The 26,459-nt window shown below is 36.6% G+C and overlaps 2 protein-coding genes across 3 annotated transcripts; one reads left to right on the top strand and one right to left on the bottom strand.

The window, feature by feature from the left end:
* Nucleotides 1-932: 932 nt before the first annotated feature.
* Nucleotides 933-20,224, top strand: LOC127944558 (CD9 antigen). 2 transcript variants are annotated; one of them, XR_008150382.1, is made up of 9 exons: nt 933-1,118; nt 6,239-6,335; nt 15,629-15,726; nt 15,881-15,955; nt 16,058-16,138; nt 16,607-16,657; nt 16,961-17,044; nt 17,245-17,477; nt 17,628-20,224. XR_008150382.1 is itself a non-coding variant. In XM_052540579.1 (8 exons), the coding sequence occupies exons 1-8, from the start codon at nt 1,050-1,052 to the stop codon at nt 17,308-17,310; spliced, it is 621 nt and encodes a 206-aa protein (XP_052396539.1). In that variant the 5' UTR covers nt 933-1,049; the 3' UTR covers nt 17,311-20,224. The 2 variants fall into 2 exon arrangements, 1 of the variants encoding a protein (XP_052396539.1); XM_052540579.1 differs by having other exon boundaries at nt 17,245-20,224.
* Nucleotides 20,225-21,742: 1,518 nt separating this feature from the next.
* On the bottom strand, nt 21,743-25,969 carry LOC127944556 (mitochondrial glutamate carrier 1-like). Its single transcript, XM_052540574.1, has 9 exons — nt 25,781-25,969; nt 25,365-25,490; nt 24,988-25,043; nt 24,544-24,634; nt 24,334-24,452; nt 23,894-24,086; nt 23,174-23,328; nt 23,025-23,100; nt 21,743-22,927 (listed from the first exon to the last, which is right to left on the bottom strand). Exons 1-9 carry the CDS (start codon nt 25,798-25,800, stop codon nt 22,768-22,770), a joined length of 996 nt encoding a protein of 331 aa, XP_052396534.1. The 5' UTR covers nt 25,801-25,969; the 3' UTR covers nt 21,743-22,767.
* Between the last annotated feature and the right edge of the window lie 490 nt (nt 25,970-26,459).

The following is a 26,459-nucleotide window of genomic DNA, read 5'->3' as shown; positions in this document are numbered from 1 at the left end:
ACTTAAAAGTCAGCGATCCGCCATAACGCAAAAAGAAGAAGAAGACTGCATCACATACTTGCTCTGGGGTTTAAATGTCTGGGGTTTGGCTTTATTCTTAAAATCTTGTCATCTTACATTTCATACAGTTGACTGTTGACAAATATGATGCAGGGCAACAACTCCATAAATGCTTTATTAAAATACTGGGGTAAAAAATGCCCCGTATGAGTTTTTGTCTCGTATTTATATGATATGATAAGCGATTATCACACCAGCAGCAAGAGCAACGAGGGCTGTTTCTGTCCTGAATATCACACGTTTAAATGTGATTTTATACAACAGTTCAGTAAATAAGAAGTTAATATTGATATATTTTAAACACAATATTATGTTTTTTTGTCACATTAGAAATCCTTCCTTGCTGCCTTCTTAGTGTGCATACGTCTAAGGATGCAGCTGCTGAATTGGAACACAGCTTAAGTGTGGTCTGGTGAGACACACTGCCTGTGGGTAACTAATAAATTATATTCAATAAATTAACATTAGCCTTACAAATGAAATTTTTAAAACGGCAGAAAACTGGGAGAAAATAATATTATATTACACAGCTAGAGCTTTCTGGTTTTGGAACTGTGGCAACATGCATGTTTTGAAATATAGTATTACTCTTTAACACAATTTGTTTCATAATCATTTTAATTTTAAGATTATCTTAAGAGTGAAAATTTTTATTGCGAAAGGTTTATAAATATGTATTTGCTTGTGCTCCATTTAAAAAATAAAAATTAAAAAAAAGAAGCTTTTAAAAGTTTTCTCTCTTTGGCTGGGATCGCACGGTCCCCTGCAAGAAGTCACTGTACGGTGCATGGATGCACCGTTGCCCATCTCGTACCCCCCTCGAGTCACCCCTGACACATTATTCAGTGGGGCGGGACAGAGAAACTGAAGAAATCACCCGCCGCAGATCAGATGTTGACAGAGCTCGTGCAGTGCAACAGCATCTCCGTGTTTGACACCGCAAGCCGGACTGTTTCTCAAAGAGGAGCCCGTCACGTTACACTTTCACCATGGGAAAAGTTGAAGGCGGGATGAAATGTGTGAAATATCTCCTCTTCGTGTTCAACTTTATATTCTGGGTAAGAAATGCAGTTAGTGTTTTATTTATAATCATGTGTGGTATGTTAGTAGCCTATATTGTGCAATGTGGAGCCAGTTTTGCAAGCACTTTGCGAGTCATGTATTCGTTCTGTGTTTTAGTTTGTTAACGCGCTTTATGCAGGAATTTAAAGCTTCGGAGGGAGGCTGAGAGTCACTGCTCGCGCGACTTATATCAGATTTTCCACTGGGGAAAATCCGCCCCTTTTTCCTTCAGCGTGTGTTTGTTAGAGGGCAGCAGCTGGACACTGTAGCACTGTGTGTTTGATTCACACCGCTGACTGAATCTGCTGAACACGAGAAGATTTGTTCAAATGCGTTCATTGATCAGTTCACTAACTCCGTCTTGCAGGTTATGTCTTTACGCCAGCAGGTGGAGCTGTGAGCTTGCCTTTATTTATTACGAATGATGCATTGAATGATTCACTCATCGGCCGAAACGATTCTTATGATCGAATTCACTCTTTCAGTGAATGGTCGATTCGTTCCTGAGGCTCAACTGTACCTCTCCTTTACAGACTTAACTTGAAATTATATTTGTGAGGATAGACAGTCAGGACATGAAGAACCAGGAGAGACTTAAGTGAATTCTTGAGAGTGATTCGTTCATTATAAGATTTATTAAAACACTGATTCATTCATTTTTTAATAAATAAATTAACTCCTTTATTTATAATTTATAAGTAACTCCTGGATTTATAATCATGCATTGAAATAAATTCTTAATCTGAGTGATTTTAATAATTCCTCTTAAATATATATATATATATATATATATATATATATATATATATATATATATATATATATAAACATTTTTTGGGTGGTATTTTTATTCAAGTCTTTGATACCATGGCTCCTGCAGTCGTGGTAAACCTGTTAAACACGTCTGAACTTTAGTAATGTTTCCTCTTTCCACAATAACAGACCTCTCGTAAAGATTTATTCGTATTTTCTATTACATTACCATATTTTCCCTCCACATTTTTCAGCCATTTTACCATCAGGTTTTGCCAAAGTGCCCAACAAGAGGCATTTTTCTTTAGCTGGAGCTTCAGTTTGTCACACACACACATTAGCTGTTTAAATCAGGATATAATATACATGCAGTGTTTTCATAGAAATCTAAATGTCTCCAAAGGGGGGTTTGTCATATTTAGCTACTGGTAACTACAGGGGGAAAGTTAGCATATTTACAGTCACAAACTTATATTTTGTGTTTATTCTAATCATAAATGCATGCACAGAATACACAGATGCCAAAATATCAAGTGTATACAGTGAGTGGAGCTTAATTATGCACTTACCAAAAGTTTAAAACACAAATAAACATGCATTAATAGTGCTGTTTGCACAAAACATACTAGTTTTCACATTAAAAAAAAACGAAAACTGTTTCAAAGTAAATCCTGCACCATATTTGTTATTTTTTTCAAAAGTCTTCAAGTATTTCATTCCGAGCATTTATTTATCTGATCTGATCCAAACACGTATCCCAAACATGCACAGTCAAAGGAAGCCCCTGTGTTACGCAGGGTAACTTTTTCCACTTCCACACCTGCGATGTGCATCAGTGTTTTGAAGGAGACTCGCTGAAACAAACAGCCATTGTGCAGCTTCCAGTCCCTGCTGCTCCAGTGAGGCTTTGGTGGCACTGCAAGTCACATGCTTTGAACTTCCATCTCCATTCATATTTACATTATCATTTATAATATACCTGATCTATCAGAAGTACTGTGAGTAGGAGCATCGGTGGCCTGTGGCTCTTAGTGTAGGGACGTGTGGTTAAACAGAACTGAAGAACAGAAGTATGAGAGTGATTAAGAGGTCGACGGGCGAATAGAGATAGTGAGAGAGAGCTAAAGAGTATAGAGTATATAAAATGTGAGTATATATGACCGGAGAAATCTCTGCATGGGAGCTGTGCTTTGTTCAGTTTGACACAAAAACCTAAATGGTCTGGGAACAGTCACAGGAACAGTTTTTTTTTTTTTTTTTTCCAGTGTTTGTAAAACCTCTCCCTCCAGACCTGGCAGCGCAGCCACGGAAAATGGGCACAGTTCGGACTAGACTGGATCGCACAGAGGGAGGACCCTGTACAGGATAATGAGCACTGACCTCATTAATCTCACAGATATGATCACTGACAGCGTGTAGCATGCAACGGCTGTTCGTTTACACTAGCGTGTGTGTGTGTGTGTGTGTGTGTGTGTGTGCCGTACCCATAAATCCATGCACGGTGTTTCCTGTCTTGGATGATGTATTCTGTAGAGAGTGACTCGTACTCCCATGATGTGTGTTAGCTCGTTAATTATTAATTATTAATAATGCTGTCAGATTGTACATCTGGGCTGTCAGGGGCACAGTGGACAGGAAGGCATTAAAGAGTGAGGTCAGAGTTGTAAACCGTCTCTAAAGACAAATGAAGAGGCATATGACTGCAGACTGTGGGACAGGAATAATGTAGTAAAGAGGAAACGGTCGATTATTTTTTTGGCTCTACTGCTTCCTTCCTATTTTTGGTCACCGGTTAGCTCCATTATAACTCATTTGCACACTAATAGCTTAAATGATGCCAGAGTCGGTGTGTCGAGATGTTTAAACAGAGTCACTGTTATACAGGAAGTGAACATACGCCGTGTCGAGGATGGGTGGAAGAAAGCTTTTTAACATCATATAGTTATACAGGGCCAGGCTCCGCAGTTTTAATATGTGCTTTTATTCATTCTGAACCTGGACTCAGGTGTGGTTTCTGCTTCTTGATCACCAGCTGGTGTACTGACCATACAGACGTGATCCAAACAAGAGCGGCACATTAAGAGGAAGAGGTGCTTGAGTTGTGATAATGCTCCTGTAATTGATGCTAACAGGATAGGAGTGGCTTTGTGGTAAACACCATTAGGCTTTTGGATGAGTGTGTGTGTGTGTGTGTGTCACCACACCCTTGATCATCAGTCAATAGAACACACTCCCTTTCCTCTCACACACACACACTCTCTCTCTCTCAACACTAGAATCATTAGTGCATGTCTTAATAAGCAGCATGCTGTATATATTTACCAGAATTGTAAACCGATCAGTTTCTGCTCTTCGGTGCAGCATGTGGGTTAGTGCACTACATGAGCTCTGTCGAAGGATGGAAACTTCCCTGAGCTGACTCGGTTCTGTTTTCCACCAGGAGATCTAATCAGCTCTTCCTGGGTTTGGGTTGAGCGATTCTTTCATTCTTTCCCCCTGTTTTTCTCCTTTCATAACGACTCGGTTTGAAATGTTCCACCTTGTTTTCCAGCATTATACAGTAATTGGTGTTGGCTGTAGTTCTTCATTAGAGGACGTACACATATGATCTCGACTTGGAGCATGAAACGTTAAAGCGAAGTCTGGTAGATGAATCATGGCCGGTTTCATCTCTGCTACAAATTAAAAACAGTTTGTTGCTGAAATGATGGAACTTGCATAAAAATGTGCTCAGAAATAGTCTAAAGTCACCATAAAACTCCCAATAAACTTGAAAAAGCCAATGTTTTCCATGTACTGTTTGTAAAATAAGAAAAGAAAGACAAAAGCAAACCAACGGGCAACTGTAAGAATTTAAAGAGTGTAAGCTGGTCTGAAGCTGACCCACATTAGTATTTTTCTTTAGTATTTTAATTGTCTGTCTTATTCAATTATCCATGCATTATTATTATTAATTTTTTTTAATTTAAAGCAAACTATTTGATAATTATTTATAATAACTTTATGTATTTTTTAATACATTTAATTAATGTTTTATTCAGCAAGGACACGCTGATCAAATGTGAAATGTATAATGTTACAAAAGATTTACATTACATTTCAAATAAATGCTGTTCTTTTTAACTCTATATTTTCATGGTTTCTACATAAAATATGAAGCAGTGCAACCTATACTAAGATAACTAATTGTATTATTGTAATAATAATAATAATAGATTTGATTAAAAAAATACAGTATAAACTGTAATATTGTAGAATATTATTCCAATTTAAACTAACTTTTCTATACGAATATATTGTAAAGTGTCATTTATTCCTGTGATGCGCAGCTGTATTTTCAGCATCATTACTCCAGTCTTTAGTGTCACATGATCTTCAGAAATCAGTATAATATGCATTAGATAAACATCTTATGTACGCACATACATTATATACAATATACATGTTTATCTTAATCTAATGACCAGATTTTCCAGTCGCTCGCTCATTGTCTGGTGTAGAGGAGTGTGTCCCAGACAGACAGTTGGTGTTTTGTCCCAGAGATAAACCCTGATGGCCAGAGGAGGTCTCTGGAGGGGGACACCGGGTGGGGCGGGATGATGTCACACTACCCAGTGTTTGAGAGGTTCATGTCCCGCGGGGGGTCGTGTTATATGACAGCTGTAGCAGACAGGAGAGGCGGAGGAAAGGGACGCTTGTCTTGCATAATCCTCATGGATGTCGTTTTAAACACATATGTAATATGATTTTTCATCGCCTTAGATGGTCTTTGCCCTTCTGAGCTGAAACATCTCAGAGGTGTTGATTTCACACACACACACACACACACACACACACACACACACACATATATATTAACATGCTTTACCCTCTCTTAATTGGAAAAATCGCCCTGAGTGGTGGCAGGAGTCCAAGAGTGTAAAACTGGGAAGCGCATTTTAAATTGAATCAAATGGCACTCAACAGATGGGCTTTTAAATGCACTTTGACAGATGAGTGTCTGCTTTCGTTGTCAGCAGTAATTAGAGTTCACTTAAGAGTGCTGGTGGATGAACTCTGCCGTCTGCTTTTCCTTTCATGGTTTGGCCTTCAGCCGTCATTTCTTAGATTTAAAACCAAAAGGATCCTGCCAGAGTGGAAAATATCTGTGCCACCTCTCCATAAAAACTGAAGACAAAGAGTACAGAATCTTTCAGGCCTTAGATAGAGAGAGGTCTGACGATGTTTTCATAATCCTTTTTGTCAAATGAATTCATCTTGAGGAATTGTAACGTGTTGTATAGGCATTTATCTGCTAATGATTCTTATTTTGTTTGGATCTGAAATGACATCCTCTGAAGATCTTTCGGTGTTGTTTTGGCAGATGATTGGCTCGCTGGTTCTGGCTGTGGGGCTCTGGCTGAGACTAGATGCAAAAACCGTGTCTCTTTTAGATGGAGGACCCGGTACCTTCTTTATCGGTAAGCAAATAATCGATCATATTTCATGATTATTTCTCAGGTGCCTTTATACAGTGGGGCTTGAGAAAGTACCTGAGACTACATCGAAATGATGTGATTTAGAGTAAGAACATTTTAAAAATAAGCAAAGTTTAAGAAACATTATGACACAAAATTAATACAATTATATGTAAATATGAAGTACAATTAAGTATAATTTGGTATTATAAAATAAAATTAATTGTATTATTTGACATATTTAAATAATCATTTAAAGTATAATTACTAAATACAAAATAATTGTAATTATTATTTATAATATGAAAAATGATACATAGATACTGTTGATAAATTATGAGAAACATTTTTTAAATTAAATGTTGAAAATAAACTTACAATAAATAATAAATTACAAGAAAAAAAAGTAGTTGCAATTCAAGGAAAAGTCATACAATTTTGAGAAAAAAGTTCAAATTAAAATTTGAAAATATACTCATTAAATAACAAAAAAAAATTATGATTTGAGAAAAATGCTGATAATATATTTTTATATAAAAAAGTTATGTTTGAAAATATTACAAAAAACATTAAAATATTTAAATATTTGTATTATTAATATAAAAACTTATTATACAAAATATTTAATGTATATAACTAATGATAATTATAATATTAAAATTGATCATATTTAAAATTATAAAAAAATAGATATATTTAATGATTATACTGTTCTGCAAAATATGAATAAAAAAATCCAAGCATTTAATTTAGTGCTTTCAGAGTTTTGGAGCCCTCTATAGCACTTAAAATAGAAATAAAGGAGCTTCAGACAGACCTAGTGTTTGAATGGAAACAAAGTTTCCACGGCCTTCTGCCCAGCCCTCGTGATACACAGTGAGTTCTTGTGAATTTCAGAGGTTGGTGTTTCTAAAAACAGGAAGTGACATTTCAAGCTATGCATACATGGAGGAAACCACACGACTTCAAGTCAACATGGGAGGAGAGAGAGATACAGACAGGTTATGCAGTGCTAAATCTGGATGCAGAGAACAGTACTTCATGATGTCAGGAAATATTCCTGTCCTCTAACAGCCTCCTCAAGCTCAGTAACTCTGAAAGCACTAAATTAAATGCTGACATCACCCTCATCTGTGGGTTTTAGTACTTAAAGCTGTGAAACGAAGCCAGTGTGAACAAGCATGACTTAAATCCTCAGCCATGTCCCAGTGACAAAGTCACATTTTTGTTTCTCATCAGCCCAGTTTTATCTTGTTCAACCGAGCCTGCAACCCACAGTCACATTTGCATCACACACAGCCTTGTTTTCCTTTGTTAGATGCAAATACATTTATATTTATAGACTAACTGAAGCTTGCCAGTTTCTGTTTCTGTAATTATTTACTTTGTTTACTGACCCTTATAGTAACAGCTCCACTATAAATATAGAAAGAGAGCGAGTGAGCGAGCGAACGAAAGAAACCGACAGAAACAGAGAAAGAGAGAGAGAGAGAGAGAGAGAGAGAGAGAGAGTTGGGTAAATTACTTACCAATTGTAATCCAATACTGATTCCAAATTGCATGACAAAAATTGTAGTTAATAATGTAATCTGTTACATTACAGATTTTAGGTAATGTAATTAGATTACTTTTAGATTACTTTTGAATATACTTGTTTATCACACTGTAAAAAGTAATTTGAGTCAACTAAAAATACTTTGTTATCCAGCTGCCCAGATTTTTTTTGTTATCTTGAAAAAATATTTCTTGTTGAAACAACTTCCCATTAGAGTGGAAATAGTCCAGGTAACAAATTTCTTTAAATTGACTTGACTATTATTTTCTAGCCCAATCATGTTGTGTCAACAGGGATATTTTGTTTACATCGTAAACAAATGTTACCCCACTGCCTTAAATTTTTAACTAAAGATGACAAAAAATGTTTTAAAATGTAATTTATTTTATGATATAGACAGCACTTTCATTCACATATAAATTGAACACATCAACACAACACATTTGCTGTCAACACATCAACAATTGATTAAACATTTTTTTCAAAATACACACACACGCATCTAAAGATCTGAACCGACACTTGAAATTGTGATGTGAAATAAATAACCTTGGCATTAAGAAACAAAGAGTTGCATTTCAATTCCTCAGATTAAAACTACAGGGATTATTTGTTAAACACTGCATATTAAGCCTACACAAGTTCACATGCCCCCAACATAATGCAAGTCATGGTCAAAATGAGAAACCAAGATATTATATGTATATATATATATATATAAGGCAACCAAAATCACATTTAGTTGAAATTGAAAATTGAGTGTACTGTACTTCTGTATGATAAAACATGAATGGAATGCACATGGAAGCACAAAGATCTGAACCATCAGATTCTAAATTTCATAGCGCAGCATGACCAGACAAGTCTTAACATCAAAAGGATCTCGAAAGTTTCCAAACTCTCCCACACCATAATGCTATTTAGTGGTTATAAAACAAGAAAAAGATAGAAAAAGGAAAGTAAAACCACTTGTCAATTTGAAGGAAAATGTGTAAATTACTGTATAGGAAAATGAGACGAGAAACATTTGTTTACATGAGAACCTGCATATTCCAAGTCATAACATTATCAACTTTAATGTACATTCTAAAATATAATGAAATGCGCAAAAGAACCTAAAGTTCCTTAAAAAAAAATAAAAATAAAATAAAATATATATATATATATATATATATATATATATATATATATATATATATAATATTATAAAAGAGTTAGCTGTGGAGCCAATAAACACATCATGAACATGGAAAAGTGAAACTATGGTGACCCATTCTCAGAATTCGTGCTCTGCATTTAACCCATACAAAGTGCACACACACAGCAGTGAACACACACACACACACCATGAATACACACCCAGAGCAGTGGGCAGCCATTTTTCGCTCTGGTGCCCAAGGTGCAGCTGGGGGTTCAGTGCCTTGCTCAAGGACACCTCAGTTGTGGTGTTGAAGGAGGGAAAGAGCGTGGTACATTCACTCCCCCAAACCTACAGTTCCGGCCGCTGGAGGTAGTGGATGTTCACTGCATACAGACCCATTAGGAGTCCAAATGCCTTGGACATGGGAGATGTCAGTGATGACAGGATGTCCAAATGAGACCAATGTTGGTTATTCCTTGGGAAGCACATCACATTGCTGCTCCTCAGTTATAATCAGAATTACCGCTTCAATTTCTTTCTCAACATCTTTAATGTCACTGGATGACTGGTAAAACACAAAATATTACATTATTTTTACATTACATTTTACATTTATAACAACTGAACACACATGTGTACATACACTATTAAAGTTGTATGTTTTGTTAAAAGGACAGCTACCAACAAATTAAAATTGTCATTCACCCTCAAGTGGAAGATATTTTGAAAAATGTTTGTAACCAAATATGAAAGTCAAAAGTAAATGGTGCTCCTCAACTGTTTCGGTTACAAACATTAAAAATCACTTTCTGTATTAAACCATTAAAAGCCTGTACAAATTTCTTTGTTCTGCTGAACACAAAGACTTTAAAACCCCAATGGGAAATAAGTGGAAAATACACCTCCAGAACCAACTAGGCTAAAAACGGGGGGGAAATTATTTTCTTCACTGGTATTGTACATGATTTCTGAATGTCATAAAATGTGACAAACCAATACAACATATTAGTTTTTTTCTTTTTTTTTTTTTTAATCCAATTCTAACTATAACTTATAATGATCAGAAAATATATCGGTGTAAAGGGGTATTCCTTTTGCCGACTGTAATCTAAAAGTCATGCAAAATAGTCTCTTGCACTGCATGTTCTAGAGTTAAGCATGGCTCTTAAAGGGGTCTTATAATTATAACTCACTATGAATGTGGCTAAAGTAAAAGGTCTCTCAGAGAGCAGATCAGAAGAGGGAGGCAATTAATGCATCTAATAATTGTCATTAGAATCCATACCACATCATTTCTGACCAAAAACAATACACTCTGATTTGTCCTCATTCAGTAGGAGAAAGTTGCTTGCCAACCAACACTTCACATCAGTTGAACAGTTCTACAAAGATTCAAGAGAAGATTGATCCCTGTATTTTAAAGGGAAATAAATTTGAGAATCATCAGCATACAGATGGTAATTTTATACCATGCTTATCAAAAATCTTACCCAACTGAAGCAAATAAAGGGTAAATGAAAGAGGTCCGAAAATCGAGCCCTGAGGAACCCCACACGTCAAAAGTACAACCGAAGAAGAGTAGTTTCCAAAACTGACTAAAATGGTTCTACCCTTAAGATAAGATGAACCAAGGATACCCACTTGGTCTTTGAGACGATCAATGAGGATATCATGATCAACTGTGTCGAAGGCTGCACTGAGATCCAACGGTAGAAGAACAACAGGACTACCTGAATCTACATCTAATAAAATATCATACATCTAATAAAATATCATTATATGAAATCAATCAATCAATCATAAATCAATATTAAACTCTCAATAACACAGACTCTGTACTATGACCAACTGTAAAACCTGACTGAAATCTATTAAATCTAAGATTTACTTTCTTAAGAAGGGGATGAATGATAGCATGTTTTAAACTATTTGGAACAATACCAGTAGACATACAACTATTGTAAATAGATAGCACACTTGTACCAATTAAATCACTCACCTCCTTAAATAAAGTAGATGGAATAACATCACATGAAGGACCAGAAACTTTCATGTGTGCAACAATGTCTTTAAGTTGTGACACAAAGACAGGAACAAAACTGCAAAAAAAATTCAAAGGAGCAGCAAAAGTAGCAGGATCACTAGTTACAGATAAAATCTGAGCGAATTCCAGCAATCTTATCAGTATTTTTTTTTTACAAGTGTCCACAGAAATTGAAGGAAGGATAACAGGTTGAAGTACTGTATAAATAGTTAAGAGTATTTTTGAATTATGACAATCCTTTGAAATAATGTGAGAGAAATGGTTTAATCTAGCTAATTTAACTGCTTTTTGAAACTTCATCAAACAGTCTCTCAAGGATTCGTAAGATTCGTAAGAAACTTGTCGTTTATCTTTTGAGCCATTTACGTTCAGCCTTCCTACACTCTTGTCTAAGGGCCCTAATATTGCTGTTCAACCAGGGCTGGGACTTAGCTTTCTTATTCTTAATTTTCAACAGAGCCACATAATTCAGAATATCAGAACATGTGGAGTTAAACTGGATAACCAACTCCTCAGGTCCCATATAAGAACAGGGAGACTCCATCAATAATTTAAATGGGAGAATATCAAAAGCAGCTGAAAAACTGCTAGCAGTAGAGGAAGAGAGAACCCGAGATTCAATAGTAACAGTGACATCATTAGCTTGATAATTATAAGAAAAAACTGGGTTAAACAGTTTTTATGGTCTTTATTTAAAGTCTTATGGTCAGAAAATACAGTGTCAGCAATTTGCACACTGCCGACAGAAAAGCCAAGAGTTAACACTAAGTCGATGGTATGACCATGTTCATGTGTAGGACCTACAACACATCGTCGCGTGATTTTTGCCAAGTAAGACATGTTCCTGGATCTTTTGATGATCCTGGATCAACATTATTGTCCAAAAATATAAACTTAACCCAATCCCTGCCCCTAAACCTAACCTTACCCAGAATTTATTCCTAAAGTCAGTGGGAAATGATAGCTGATTAACAAGAGTGTAGAAGCACCTAACCCTGATTTTAAGCCTAAAACATATTTCTTGAACAGTTATCTAAATTCTGATTGGTTTATTGGACTGTTGTTCCAGGATCAACAAGGATGTTGATCCAGGAACATGTTGTACTTGGTGAAATCACGCTCCCCTACCAGACACCCAATGACTCCAATAGATGATTAAACTCTTTAACCAAGGGTCTGGAAGGACAACACACGTGAATATTAAAATCTCCCAAAATTAAAAAAAAAAAACTATCTGAACAAGAATGATAGCATTTTAAATTATTTTTAAAAATAACAGCAAGGCCTCCTCCCCGTCCAGCTGACCTTGGGGATCTAAAAAAAAACCTACAGTCTGGAGGAGGAAATTCAGAAAAAGGAGCCATATCACCAATGTGGAGCCAAGTCTCAGTAATAAATAGAAAATCCAAAAGAGGAAAACCTATTTTAAAATAAAATTCTTGTTTGAAAGAGATCTCGCATTGATCAATGCCATTGACACTGAAGCAGAACCAGAAGAAGATTGTCTTTGATCCACTGCAGACTGATGGTGCTCAGTTTGGTCACCCACAAGCGTAAGCACAACAGTCATGTCCTTGATGATTCCTTTCTCCTAGCCTGTGTGCTTTAATAAAAACAAAAGCAAGCATTAAAATTTGCTTTACAATCGTAAAACTTACAGACTCAAATAAATGTGCATTTAGAAAGTAAATAAATTTACTTACAACTTTGTCCAAGCTCTACAATGTCAATGTCATTTCCATTATGTCTGCATAGCATTTTGATGGATACAAATGCACAAGGACTCGCTGCTTATTGAAATCTGCGCTGATCTTCAGTCATTCCAAAATACCATAAACATGAAAAATACAGAAACATGTTAAAACACTGTAAAATAATAAACATAAATATATATATAAATCTTTACAGAGAAAGTCAAATGTATTGACAAGTTTGTTTTAATTACCAAAGACAAACTTTACCATCCAGACTTTGCTTTTAAATGACACAACACAGAATTATAACACAATTAAAGGAAATTTAACACATTTGTGTCTATCCTTATTGTATGGCTATTTATACAAGATATAGCTATGCTATTATTACTGTTATTCAAAACCTATAGTTTCGAACGTATGAAATTTACTTATAACCGTATATTCACGCAGCATTACAATGGGTTCTGTTGAGGCACTTGAATGACTACTTCAGAGAAAAATTAAAGAAGAGTTTGTGACGTTACCTTCAGAACTTCATCTGAACCAAGCTTAAGTCAGCAATATTAAACGTAACGTTAAGTAACGCACTACAAAATTACTTTGAGGGAGGTGCTCATCTATGGTACTCTTTAGTTTCCCTTATAACATGCAGAAAATAGACCGTTTGAGTAGTAATCCTGTTTTTTCCCTAATATCATCGATGTATAATCTGATGGATGTCTTTACGCTGTTAGGTTTAAAGGTTTTTAATTTATTTTTATTTATTTTTTATTCCCGCCGCTCTAAATCCAAACAGTGATCCGTTGGGTTCTGTTTGAACAGTCTCTAAGGCAGCACTGGGCTCGAATAATACATACCAAACTATATTTTTATCATTTTCCATATAAATTCAGCTCAGTACCCTGTGGGAAAATATTTGTTTTAATATTTATAGGGGAAATACTGTGGGACCGCCTGTATTTTGAGGCTTCAGAGTGCCACGAAACGAACATTTGCATACATACAACTAGAAAATACGACTTTTTAAACCATACTTACTCTTCGACAACATATGTTATTTTACACGTTAAGCCAATAAATACAAATATTTTACGTACCAAAGTTGTATTGAGTAATTTCCAAACCTTGTGGAGAAGCTGAGCAGGATGGATGACGACCGTCTTCTGTCTGCAATGGCCTTCACGGGAGTGAAGTGATGTTGAGAACGTGATATTGTTATTGATTCAACACATTCAACACAACACCCAACTGGACCAAGCCAAACCTTAATCGTTTGGAATAAACCACCTGACAGTGCTGACATTAACCAGTTCAGGCTTCTTAGTCCTCCCACAAACACAAACACACACACATTTTGCATGACTTTTAGATTACAGTCGGCATTGACAAAGGATTGTCTTCTCCGCAGCTACTGTGGCAACGGTGTAAATATTATCAGCATGTGACAAGATTGTTTTTAGTCAAGAGGCAAGATAAAGGTTGTGTTCACTCTCTCTGTCACCCTTTGTTTTCGTTCATCTCAGTTTTACTCTCAAATGCTTGAGATAAGGGTAAGTCTTTTCGGTATGAGTAAAGCCAAGAGGAAGTCTATATTCTGGGAAAATAAAAAGTGTTTTTTTTAGTATGCTTAGTGGTGTTTGCAAAGACAAGTATCACCATTGCTTATACTGTAAAGGGTTGCAAAATTCACTACAAAATTCTCTCAAGAGAGATTCGGTCTCATTTCCAGACTTCCCACCTGTCCCAGGTCTCCTGTGGCATAATTAAACCGGCTCAGGATGAACTCCCCATGCTGAATTAAAGAGCTCATGTCTCCTGATTACAATTTGAGGCTAGAGTCAGAGGAAGCTGATCCTAGATCAGTGCATAACAGGAAGCTGTCTCTCCATGGCCTGATGTTGACCGAACCCGTCAGGTATTAGACCTGTGGCTCTGTTGCGGATTCAGATGGGAATTCATGCACCCCACGCTCTCTTTCTGTTTTGCTCTAATGAGGACAATAAGTCGATGGAATGAAAGATAATGACATCATCTTAAAGTGTTGTACACGACCACGCTGTGCTCAAACACATGCGGTCATCTCCCAAAGGGACTCACTTAACCCTTGTGCTTCCCTCTGCTGGCGGGGACTGATTACATCCTGCTGAAACTACAGCAGTGTTGTGCCAAAAAGGGTCTAATACCAGGAGAAAATGATTATTTAACAGTCCAGTTCACATCAATGACAGTTTCTTGGCTGGAGCAGGACCACTCAGAAGTACATGATTTGAAATCTGCAGGATCTCAAGGATTATTGCTAATATTTAAACTATTTATTTACTGTTGTTATTTTTGGCTAATGTTTATACTGTTTATTATATATAACTATCAATACTATTTCATAATATACATTATCACTGTTTCCCACTGCATTTTGTACACTATGAGAGCAAAATTAAGAGATTTTTCAGAAACCAAATTGAACGACATATTTTTTTTTATTATTTATTTATTTTTATTTTTTTACTCAAACCTACATCAACCTACACCTATACATAACATTCACACTGGTGTTTTTAGGAAGCCAAACAATTTTATTAATAAGAATAATACTTTTATTATTATTTCTAAGACAGAAATATATTAATATTGTAATATAGCTGTTCTATAACATAAAAAAATATCTTTCACATCCTTCAGCCCTTTTTAAGTTTATTAATTATTTTAAATATTTTTATGTAGATAAATAATGTTTTGGCTACCAACAGTAAGCCATAGGCTATTACATGTAAATTAATTCCTCAGATTTTCCCAAATGTTAGCGCAGCATGAAAAAGCATTGTGTGTGTGTGTGTGTGTGTGTTGTGGTGTCCTGCGCAGGGGTCTATATCCTCATCGCGGCCGGGGGTCTGGTGATGCTGGTGGGCTTCTTCGGCTGCTGTGGTGCCGTGAGGGAGTCTCAGTGCCTTCTGGGATTGGTGAGTGAGAGATTCTACTGTTTTCAAGTTAACAAAACAATAATAAAAAAATAAAAAAAAGAGGAAACACCTGCAACATTGATTTATTCTATAAAATATAGTATGGAATATAAAGCTGACATATCCCAGGTGCTGTGTTTCTCTTGTATTGCAGTTTTTCACCTGTCTTCTGGTCATCTTTGGAGCAGAAGTCGCTGCAGGAGTGTTCGGGTTCCTCAACAAAGAAAAGGTACTACTAAACTGCAAAAGATCCCAGTCATGTGGATTCAGAGTTCATTTGAAATAAAATCAGTCGGACTTTTACAACATACGTTTTTATTCGGCATTTTAGATCATTGGGGAAATCAAAGATTTCTATGACAAATCAGCAGAAAACAGCAGTAATGCAACCGTAAACCCCTACCATGACACCGTGAGTTTGCACTTTTTACTTCGTTTTGTTGCGTCTCACTGTTGATCGAAACAGGAAGAGTAAACCTTAAGCGGAAAATAGTAACAAAATCACCTGCCCTATAGAGATGATTAAAATTTACTGAATACAATACTTATTTAGAAAAGTCATATGCTTATTTAGCGTAGAGTCTTAATTTAGTTTTATTTATAATCTGCTATATTTATTACGATTAACATTAAATATAAATGTTTGTTCATCTGAAATCAGTTTGTTTGTTATATGATTTTGTCAGTTTCTATTGATTTATTTTCATTTGAGTTTGTTTTAGTCATTTTAGTACTCGCACTTAATTCAGTTAATTTCAGATTGAGATCAGTTATAAGTGATCAATAACAACACTGATAGAAATGTAAGATAAATTATGTTTCTATATTTGTCTGACCTTATTATGAAAGAGTGACATTTTTGACCACTTCACATCTGCAGTTGAACTGCTGCGCCTCAGCCAGTTTGTGTCAAAACGTCGGATCAAACCAGGTGAGAATAAATGAAGCACAGATCTGAGAATCATTATGAATGCAATCAGAAGAACTCCTGTATGTTTGGCACTTCAGTTAGTGTGGCATCTGTTCAATGTGCATTGAAACTAAACTGGGGTGCGTTTCCCAAAAGCATAGTTGCTAACCTGTTAGCAACTTAGTTGGTTGGCAATGGGAAATTGTTAGTTGCTGACTTAGTTAGCAACTATGGTTTTGGGAAATGCTCCCCTGTTTTGGAAGATGTGGTATTGAGATGCATATTATGAATCAGTCAGTTATCGATCTGTTTGACTCCATGCAGACATGTCACGAGGCCATCGAAGAGTTTTTCAACAGTAAGCTCTTCATCGTGAGTTCTGTGGGGATTGGAATCGCAGGAGTCATGGTAAATATTCAAGCAAGGCTTTGTCAAGCCAATATCTTGACCGTTTTTCTTCTTTTGCATGTGCTCCGGTGTGCTGTAAACAATGGCGTCAGTATCGCCTTATCAGTCTGAGCCCGAGTCGGAATATCAGAGTGTGGACTAAAAAGTGAAGCAAACAGGGTCAACTTCAGTTTCACGTGCAACATCTCCTCTTTTTACAGATTATTGGCATGATCTTCAGTATGGTCCTATGCTGTGCAATTCGGAACAGCAGGGAGTTGATCTAACATGGTCTTTCCCACCTGGACATGACCTTTCACCTTTGACACTTAACCTTTGCTGGACTTGCATATACAACAATAACATTCCAACAAAGTCCAAGGTGTTCTTCTGCCACCCGGGAGCCAAAAACAGTCTCCACTTCCATAACCCTGTCCACCTCAGCCAAACGATGGTTAGTCCAGCCTAGTTGTTTAAAGTCTTTCAAATAGCTGGATTGTCTTTTATTTAACGTCTGCTTTGGAGCTGGATCTTCCAAATGCGACTAAAACAAGACGCCTTTTTATTATTTCTTCAAAGTGTTTTTTAATACTGTATCATTTAGATTTTGACTTCAGTTGGAGTGCACATTGATCAGCTCTTTCTGCGAGGGTTTGCAGATGATGCATTGAGGCTGTCGCTGCATGGCTTCACATGTCAGGTAAAAATATTGTGTAATGTGATGCCAGGGGTTCTGTGGCAAACCCACAGCTGCTGGGAACGGTGATAAGAAGACCCACAGATGCCTTTCACTTTACATTTGTACTTAAAAAGTAGTCTTCTACAACACCGACACATTCCAAACGCAAATGAACATTATCGAAGGATCAGAATGACATGCACACGCGCACAAATCTCTCAAAACTCTTCAGAAGAATCCTTGCATGCATATCATCCAGTATTCCCTCTTAAAGGGACAGTTCACCCAAAATGTTCCAAACCTGTTGAACACAAAAGATACTTAGTAGAATCTTCGTAACCAAACAGTTGACGGTAGCCATTGACTTGTAGTCAATGGCTATCGTCAGCTACTCTTCAAAGTCTCTTCCGTCTTTGTTCAACATCTGAAAGAAACTCGTACTGGTTTGGAACAAGTCGTGGGTGAGTAAATAATGATTTTCAGGTGAACTGTCTCTTTAAGTCCCTCCTCCCTTCTGAATTTCTCCATGTCCTTTTCACTCTAGGAGAGGCACACTAACACACATTCCCTGCTCTGCTTTCTTGCGTTTGAACTCACAGTAACATCGATGATCGGGTTTCTGTTATGCAATAGCCGGGCTCATCTGAAGCCCCCTCTAATAATGGTACAGCCCGGTATTTTCTGGCACGATGGAGCCAAATCCTCTCATTCTCAAGGTGGATCTTATGGGGTAGAGTTGCCTGGTTATTTTACACATGTAGCTAAGTAAAGACTCGAGGCTGAAGATCCACTGACACTGTCTTGTGCCCTCTACCATTCAACCATCTGCACTGTGAAAACCAATCATTTGCTTGTTTCTTTCAACAGTTGAGGAAGGTCCTTAGAAGAAGAGAAGAGATTTTTTTTATTATTTCATCATACATGCATTTATATCATTTGCATGAATAAATTATACATACATTTGTTGACTTTAAAATAATTGGGAGACTGATCCTGTGAATTCCTTTTTACAATGACACACATTCACTTATTTAATTAGTGAGTAGTTTTTTTTTAGTTTTTTTATTAGTAGTTTTTGTGATTTTTATTGGATAGGATGGGGATGTTGAGACAAGTAATAAGAGAGGGAAACAGGAGGTTCAGGTCACTCGAGACGCATCTGCGTCATATGTCGTATTTTGAGGTTTAAATGAGATTTTGTTTCTCAGATTTTCAATGAAGCCTCTCACTTTTGACCCCCCCACCCCCTTTTTTAATTTGTCAATTATCCTTCATCTTTAATGATCAAATTCAGGATTCTGAAATGAACACATATCTCGAAGTTTTAATTAATCAAATTTCATTAGCGAAATTCGACAAAAATAGTCACCTTTCAATAGTGTAGCAATGAAGTCACTTTCAAACAAAGCAACTTTCTGTTGGTCAAAGCAGAACATTTTGGACCAACTTGAACATGAGTGAAATCTATGTGTGGAACTTATTCGCCCTCATGTGAAACTCCCAAACATGCCGAGCAGCAATATGTGTGTGAGTGTATGTGCGGTCTTAAGTCCTATGTACATATCTGTGAGAGTTTCATGAGTTGTCATTGTAGTTGTAGCGATCATCAATATCTGTATTGTGCGGTTAATATGTATTTGAGACAGTTTTGGCCACTCTACAGCAACTTGTGTTTCATATTTTGCATTTGAATATTAAGGTGTCTTTTTTATTTATCAGAGAAAAAAAAAACATTGTATTTGGTTAAAGGTTTTTTTCTTCTTCTTTATTTGTTTGTTTTTTAATGAAATGATTTGAAAAGTATGGAAGCCCTTTTCCGCCACTGAATGAAAAAAATGTAAAAAGTAATTGCGAATTTTTATCTAACAATTCAGACTTTTTTTCTCGCAACTGCAAGTTCATATCTAGCAATTCTGACTTTTTTTTTTAAGAATTGCGTGTTATAAAGTCAAAATTGCGAGATATAAACTCATAATTGAAAGACACAATTATTTTTTGTCGTTTTGTTTTATATTAAGTGGCGGAAATGGGTTTCCATAGAAAAGGGACAAAATTTATTTTTTTATTATTTATGAGGCAGAAGTTGGTTGGTCAGATATATTTCTGCTGGTGCATCACTGCTGAAGTCAAGTTGAAGCGGCATTAGAGTAGCGATTAGGATACGTCGTAGTTGATGCTAACAGAGAGTTACACATGAAATACAGTAAGTGTTTTGTTAACATTTAAGTGTTGATGTAGATCTGTCCTCGTACCCAAAAGCAACCCAGTCATGGTTGTTCAGAGTCAGACTGTAAAATACGTGTGGCTTTCGAGTAGAGGCTCTGTTGTAAACCTTTTTTAGTGCATTATTCCTACACTTTTGTGTAAAAAATGTTTTGTACTGTAAACATAACACTGCGGTCTTGATGTTAGTGTTCATAATGTGTGTGTTTAATTTATTTTCTGGAGAGAAAGTTCAAAACAGCATTCAAGTTTCTCAGGAACATTGCAGCATGAGAACAAATAAACTAGTTTGAAGTTTCTGATTCTTGTGGTTTTCAGATTTTCAAATCACCAACAGCTTGTTGCCGATATGCCTACGTACGTACCTTGTTGTCAGGACTGTCCATTAAATAAAAATTGTAATGGGTGGCCCGACTTTTCCAAGCAGACTGACTACCCCAGGACCTTAGTCGGCCCCCTCATCACATGACATCAATACCGGTCGTCTTTTAACTGATTGCTCTGGAAGTGAAATGTTAGTAGCACAATCAAATTCATGTTGTATCGCATGACATTGGCTTGAGTCTTATATCATGTGTGTGTGTGTGTGTGTGAATACCCACACAGTGTGAATTTGGCACCAGCTTGGTAGTAGGTGTAAAGCTTCTGTTACCAAATTCATTCTAAATATAGATCATGCCGTATTTTCAAGTTATTTAGGCCCACCAAATAAAGTTTGCCAGCACCTTTATATCTCTTCATTTCTGACAAAGGATGAATTAAACCATTAAAAAGGATAATGATTTTGATATGAAACTATTTCATTTAAACAAATATTAAATAAATAATTTTACAAAATTACAAGTTCATAGAAAAGCTCATAAAAGAATTAATTTTTGAAAATGTTGTTACCGATTGTATTCCATGCTATACAAGTCAAATGCTAATGCATTATGTAATGGTATTTATATTGACCAGAAAGTTAATTATGCTTTTAAATACTTTGAATACAAATAATTTCATTTGTAGACGTGCTGGTCACATCGCAACTTTATAGCAGGACTTAATTTTGCCTCGTCTTTCTGGCATGAAATGCTCGTCAGCTGCAAGCAGGAAGCACTAGAACCAGGCTAAAGTTTCATCTGCAGGGCACCGTATGCACTTTTCACAAGCACAGATGTGTGCAGATTTAACACACACCAAACACTTTAGATGCCTGTACAGTATATTAGTGAGTTTCCTTTACTGCATCTCATGCGTTATTTGAATCTGTAGTTTTGTAATTTTGCATTAAAGAACATAATATAATACATTTCATTCTTCTTCTTTTTTCAAAACTTAAAAGCTCTAAAACATAGAGTTTGTTTAAAGGCTTGAGAAGAACTACCAAATGAACCTCACAATTATTGATTTTTATGTTTTTTTGTGTTTTTTTTTTTTCCTTCTGGTTTTTGTTTTTCAAACTAGTCTTACCTTAGTTCTGAGTTAGTTTTGTTAGTTTTTTTTCATAGACAAATGTATTAAAGTGTTTGTAGAGAATGGCTTATCCAAAAATAAAAAATAAATAAATTGTGTCATTCCACATTAAAAAAATGTAAATAAACAACAGGTGAGAAGTTTCAAGAAATTTGTGCACATACAACAAAATCAGGATCACTGTGGAATTAACAAGAACAAAACACATAGGTTTTAGTTATGATCTTTGTGTCAAACCACATAGTTTTGTTCCATATTTCTTCTGTTTAGCACATTTCAAAGTGTGAACCACACTTAAGTCCCAGATTTTGGAATGGTTCAGGATGTCTGTCTGTGCTCTTAAGTATGACAGTTCAACAAAGTTAGGTTGAACAGAATTTCCTTTAATTCTGTAATAGTAGAACCTCACTTCAGCAGGAATCAAACATCCTGTCTATGTGTGTGGGTCTCTTCCAAGTCATGTATATTGTATAACAATGTCCTCACAGGTGTATCTCCAAGCTAATGTCCACACTAATCAGCAGTGCCACTGTAATATTGTGCATATACACAAGGTCACAAGAAAGGTAAGACACAACTGTTAATGGAGGACGTAAGTATAAAAAGGGATTTTCTTTCAAATCAACCCTCACTGAGGATAAATCTGACTGTCTCTGACCAAACATTTCCAAAAGAATCATAATCATGTGCAATGATTTAGCTTCCTGAATAAGCCAGTTCAATATGCTAAAGGTAGCATGTAAAGGCGTGAAATAAAACTCTAAGCCAACTACCTTCTCCAACTACCATTTGTTTCAGCACAATCTAATAATTATGCAACATGTAATAGTTTCTGCAAGATGGCAAAAGTGTACACTCTCTGAAAACAAAAGGTCCATAATCTGTTACTGGGGTTACACTTTTGTACCTTACTTACCCCTAGATCAGGGCTGTCAAACTCAGTTCCTGGAGGGCCCTGCAGAGCACACATACCATGTAGTTTACAAATAAACCTGAAGGACTTGGTTTGTTGGATCAGGTGTGTTTAATTATGGTTGAATCTAAACTCTCCAGGAATTGAGTTTGACACCCCTGCTCTAAAGAGTGCATAGTATTACCTTAAAAGTGTCTATTAGTAAACCCAGTGTCAACTTTTGTACCATTTTTTCTGAAAGCGTATGATCTCCTATAACTTGGTTCATGTAGAAACATGCAACATTTATAGGTATTTTTCAGATTATTGTGATGGTTTATGTTCTATGTATTTGTATGACCCAGATCAGAACAATTTTGCCATCTTCTATAAATCATTACAAATTATCATGTGAACAGGCTGGTTCGTTCTCAGATATTTAGTTGCATCATAGCTGCGTTGGTATTTAAAGTTTAATTCAGGTGGTTTCATAGCTTAGACAGAGTAAAGGTTGAATGGAGTTTGCCCTAAAAGAAACTCCCCAACACCGACGAAGTAAACCACTTGAGCAATGCCAAAGAGTGGAGCAATGACCAGCGCCCTGCAGCCGGCACCTTTCAGAAAAGCAGATGGCCCTTCTTTGCGCATTATCTTTCTGTAGGAACAAAGAGAGGGATCATCATTAATACAACAGAAAACTGCATTAATGCATTTTCCTAAAATGCCATTAGCTAGGTTACTGGTTGCTTTACCTGATGCAGTCCGCCACACCATTGTAGGTGTCTTCATTTGCACTTTTATTGAGTGACTGCAGCCGGGTTTTGACGACTGGATAGAGATGGGATTGACCTTAGTCTTTGCACATACACTAAAATTTACTTAGCAAAACTTGAATGCTCACCATCACAAGGACTGACTGCCACAGCTGCTGTACATCCAGCCACACAACCCGAAATAAAAGACCAGTAAAAAGGCACCTGGTCGTCTTCCGAGGTCTTTCCCAGCTTGTTGATGTGGGCAAACAGCGGAAAGTAAACCACTGAGAAAGGGATGTCCCTGTAAGAATTAGACCCAAAGTATGTTTTACTAAAGTCTTGAGAGATAACTTGCCCAAGTTGGACATTCCTGGATCATTGTCTTTTGTCGAATGTACCTAGCTAACAAATACAGTCCTAACCTCCCACCTACCATTAGAATCTGAGAGGAATGATGCTACTAACTCTGCCATAACCTGACTCTAAAATTGGACTGTTAGATGGAAGTGTTGTTCCAGGATCAACAAGGATGTAAATCCAGGGGCAAGTCCAACTTGTCCTGCTTCTGGAGGGCAACCTTCCATCAGAGTTTATCCCCAACCATAATTAAACACACTTGAACAAGGTCTTCAGGATCACTAGAAACTTCCAACCTGATGTTTTTGGGCTAAACTTTGTAGGAAAGTGGCCCTCCAGAAGCAGGCTTGGACACCCCTGCTTTACACCAATATTTCCTTGTGGTATTAAGTTTAGAGGTTCTGTGGTATGGCTTATTTAGACCTGTGCTACGTGAACCACAGTTTGAGCTAGATGATTGCATTTGGAATAGATTGGCCAAACATTTACATTATAAGATGGAGTTGTACCTCAAGAGGGTTGCTCCTAGACCTTTGTAAAGTCCCTGGATGCCCTTTGTGCGAAGCAGTTCCTGGGTAATCTGAATGGCTGACACTTTCCTGGTTGAAGACACTGGACCCACACTGTACGAACAGTTCAGGACTGGACTGGCTGTTCCAAGTTTAACAGTGTGAAGCACAGGTAACTTCCTCTGCTGGGCCACTGAATGTAAAAGATGCCACAGCCTGTCAAGGAACCTCCTGCATAAAGTCTTTACAAGTCTACAAAATTAGTGGATCTGAACTCTGGTCCTGGGGATCCACTACTTTGCACAATTCGTACAATTTGAAAAAGGTGTGTTAAATAAAGAATAATATTCACTGATCTGACGATTGATGACATCATGAATATTGAAGGTATTAAAAATTGTAGATTAATCATGAGAGAAGGATCAATATTTATGCCTCACCAAGTCGCCCCGCATCCTGAAGCTGGATCTTAAGCATTTCCATTGGGGTTGTTACAATAACCTGACACATCCCTGCCCCGCAGCCAGCCAACATTTCCTGAAACACGCTCAGCTTGAGCCTGAAATACAAGTGAGTATCATTCAATGCTTTTTCATTGTAACTATTATTGAGTATTGGACAATTTCTTGATAGAAGCAAAGAGAGCATACTTTCCCGTACTGAGCTGCTGACGGAAGAAATCATTGGCGGCCAGTTTGATGGCCTTCTCGGGAGTCACCAGTGTCAGGTTGACTGCTGCACCTGTAGGAAAAATAAACTTATCAGTTGATCTACGAAAAATACTTACTACTATGATATTTTTTGCTTTGGGTCCTCTTCTGATTCCTGACACTGAATCAATACCATGAAAACATTTTTAAGATTTCTTTGCAAATGTAGAACTTTGCAAGCTATATCAAGTATCTAAAAGTAAGTCACAGGAAATCGCAGCTATCACAAAGAGGCTTTGGATTGGCGCCTCTTTTCAGTTTATGTAAATGGGGTAAAGTGCTGACTTGCAAGTTATGTTTCATTATGAAGATGTCCTCAGGAGCTTTAGAATTTAGGAAAAGAAGAAGGTCTAGAATTCTATTCAAATTTCTAAATCTGCTTACCTCTGTACATTCCAAAGTATCCCTCGGAACGAACAGTCTTTATCAGACAGTCCATCCTAATCAAAATAATAATAAGTTATTGTTGTCTAATGAGCCAAGTCACCCTTCCAAATGTATACAACGAATACAGAATAAACCACCCCCCTTTTCATGAATCCATAGTTTTCTGAGAAAGATAAACAAGTTTTCAGTTTTCCATAAAAGGTCATCCTCACTTACTTCCAGGATCTCTCTTTCAAGGAAAATGCTGTCTTGTTTATGGTTTAGTGAACTTGCAATAAGGGTTTACAGTGACTCTTTTTTGTTTTGGTTTGAAACATAACAACAACAACAAAAAAAATAAAATTAAATGTGAACACTGTGAAATGCAAACCTACATATTTTTGTAGACCCGTTGGCTTCCTCTTTGGTTCTGGAGTCTCGTCTTGGCGAGATCTATGGGGAACACACAGGTGACACCCACCAGTCCAGCAACTCCACCATTGATGAGCTTGGCAGGGAGGCTTGAGAGAAACAAAAGAGCAAATAAAGAAATCAATACCTATTGTACTCCTAATGCTTTCATTCACTCATAACCCACTCCTTCAATTGTAGAAAATTGTACAAAAAACCAAGGCGCTGCTTTGTAGGTATAGGCAAGGCAATGTATGTGACACATTTATTTAAATGCAACACTTCCCTGAGTGTTTAAGAGTTAACCTGAACATGTTTAGACCACTTACAATAAAACTACAGCATCAATAGCATTTTAACTGACTACAGTACACTGCAGACAGTCGTTCTGGTTCCATACCTTATTTGTTGTTGAGCCATGGTGAGAGGTTTGTAGTTTGGACTGAGGACTGAGGTAGACAGAGGTGCAGTCACTATGCAAAATAGCGAGTATGGGTTATATACTGCAGCCCCTCCCAGGAGCCTCAGGCAACACCGGCTGTTCACTCCCTCGCTGTGTGTCTCCGCTGTGACTGACTGCACGGCCAATCAGAGGAGCAGGATCTTCTTACAGCAGGCATGCAAAGAGACACTTACACTACCACACACACACTTGCATGTATGCTAAGGGATTTTCGATCAGTATCTTTAAGTGCATTCCTAAATTTTAGAGGAAATATTAATATAATTTTTTTTTTTTTTTTTTTTTTTTTTTTGTAATGTTGGATTTCTTCCAGAGCATGCTTTTACATGCATATAATGTTCTGAACCTGAAACATGCATATCTTTTTTTAAATGGTAATATAATAGTAAATAGAAATAGAAATAGTACTGATCTAAATAGAAGGTTCCTGGTCTGGACATCAAAATATTATATATTGATTTTGTCCCGAGAATCACAAATCATTGCACCTTTGATCTAGACACTTTCAATCAATTTCAAGATCCTTAATCTCTGATTATAGGTACACCTGTAATAAATATTTCATAAATCACTAGAGATAAAAGCAGTGAAAGTCAAAGTCAACAAAGTACTGAAT

This window comes from Carassius gibelio, chromosome A23 (genome assembly GCF_023724105.1).
Source record: "Carassius gibelio isolate Cgi1373 ecotype wild population from Czech Republic chromosome A23, carGib1.2-hapl.c, whole genome shotgun sequence".
Lineage (NCBI taxonomy): Eukaryota > Metazoa > Chordata > Actinopteri > Cypriniformes > Cyprinidae > Carassius > Carassius gibelio.
Note: the sequence above shows the minus strand (reverse complement) of the source record. Positions and strands in the feature narration are given on the sequence as shown.

Bases quoted from the DNA above. Each gene is read 5' to 3' on its own strand.
- LOC127944558 (XM_052540579.1), top strand. From the start codon at position 1,050: ATGGGAAAAGTTGAAGGCGGGATGAAATGTGTGAAATATCTCCTCTTC. The intron at 1,119-6,238 runs GTAAGAAATGCA...TTGTTTTGGCAG, and splicing joins TGTTCAACTTTATATTCTGG to ATGATTGGCTCGCTGGTTCT. The intron at 15,956-16,057 runs GTACTACTAAAC...TCGGCATTTTAG, and splicing joins GGTTCCTCAACAAAGAAAAG to ATCATTGGGGAAATCAAAGA.
- LOC127944556 (XM_052540574.1), bottom strand. From the start codon at position 25,800: ATGGCTCAACAACAAATAAG. The intron at 23,101-23,173 runs GTGAGCATTCAA...ATCTCTATCCAG, and splicing joins GGCAGTCAGTCCTTGTGATG to TCGTCAAAACCCGGCTGCAG. The intron at 22,928-23,024 runs GTAAAGCAACCA...TTGTTCCTACAG, and splicing joins GGTGTGGCGGACTGCATCAG to AAAGATAATGCGCAAAGAAG.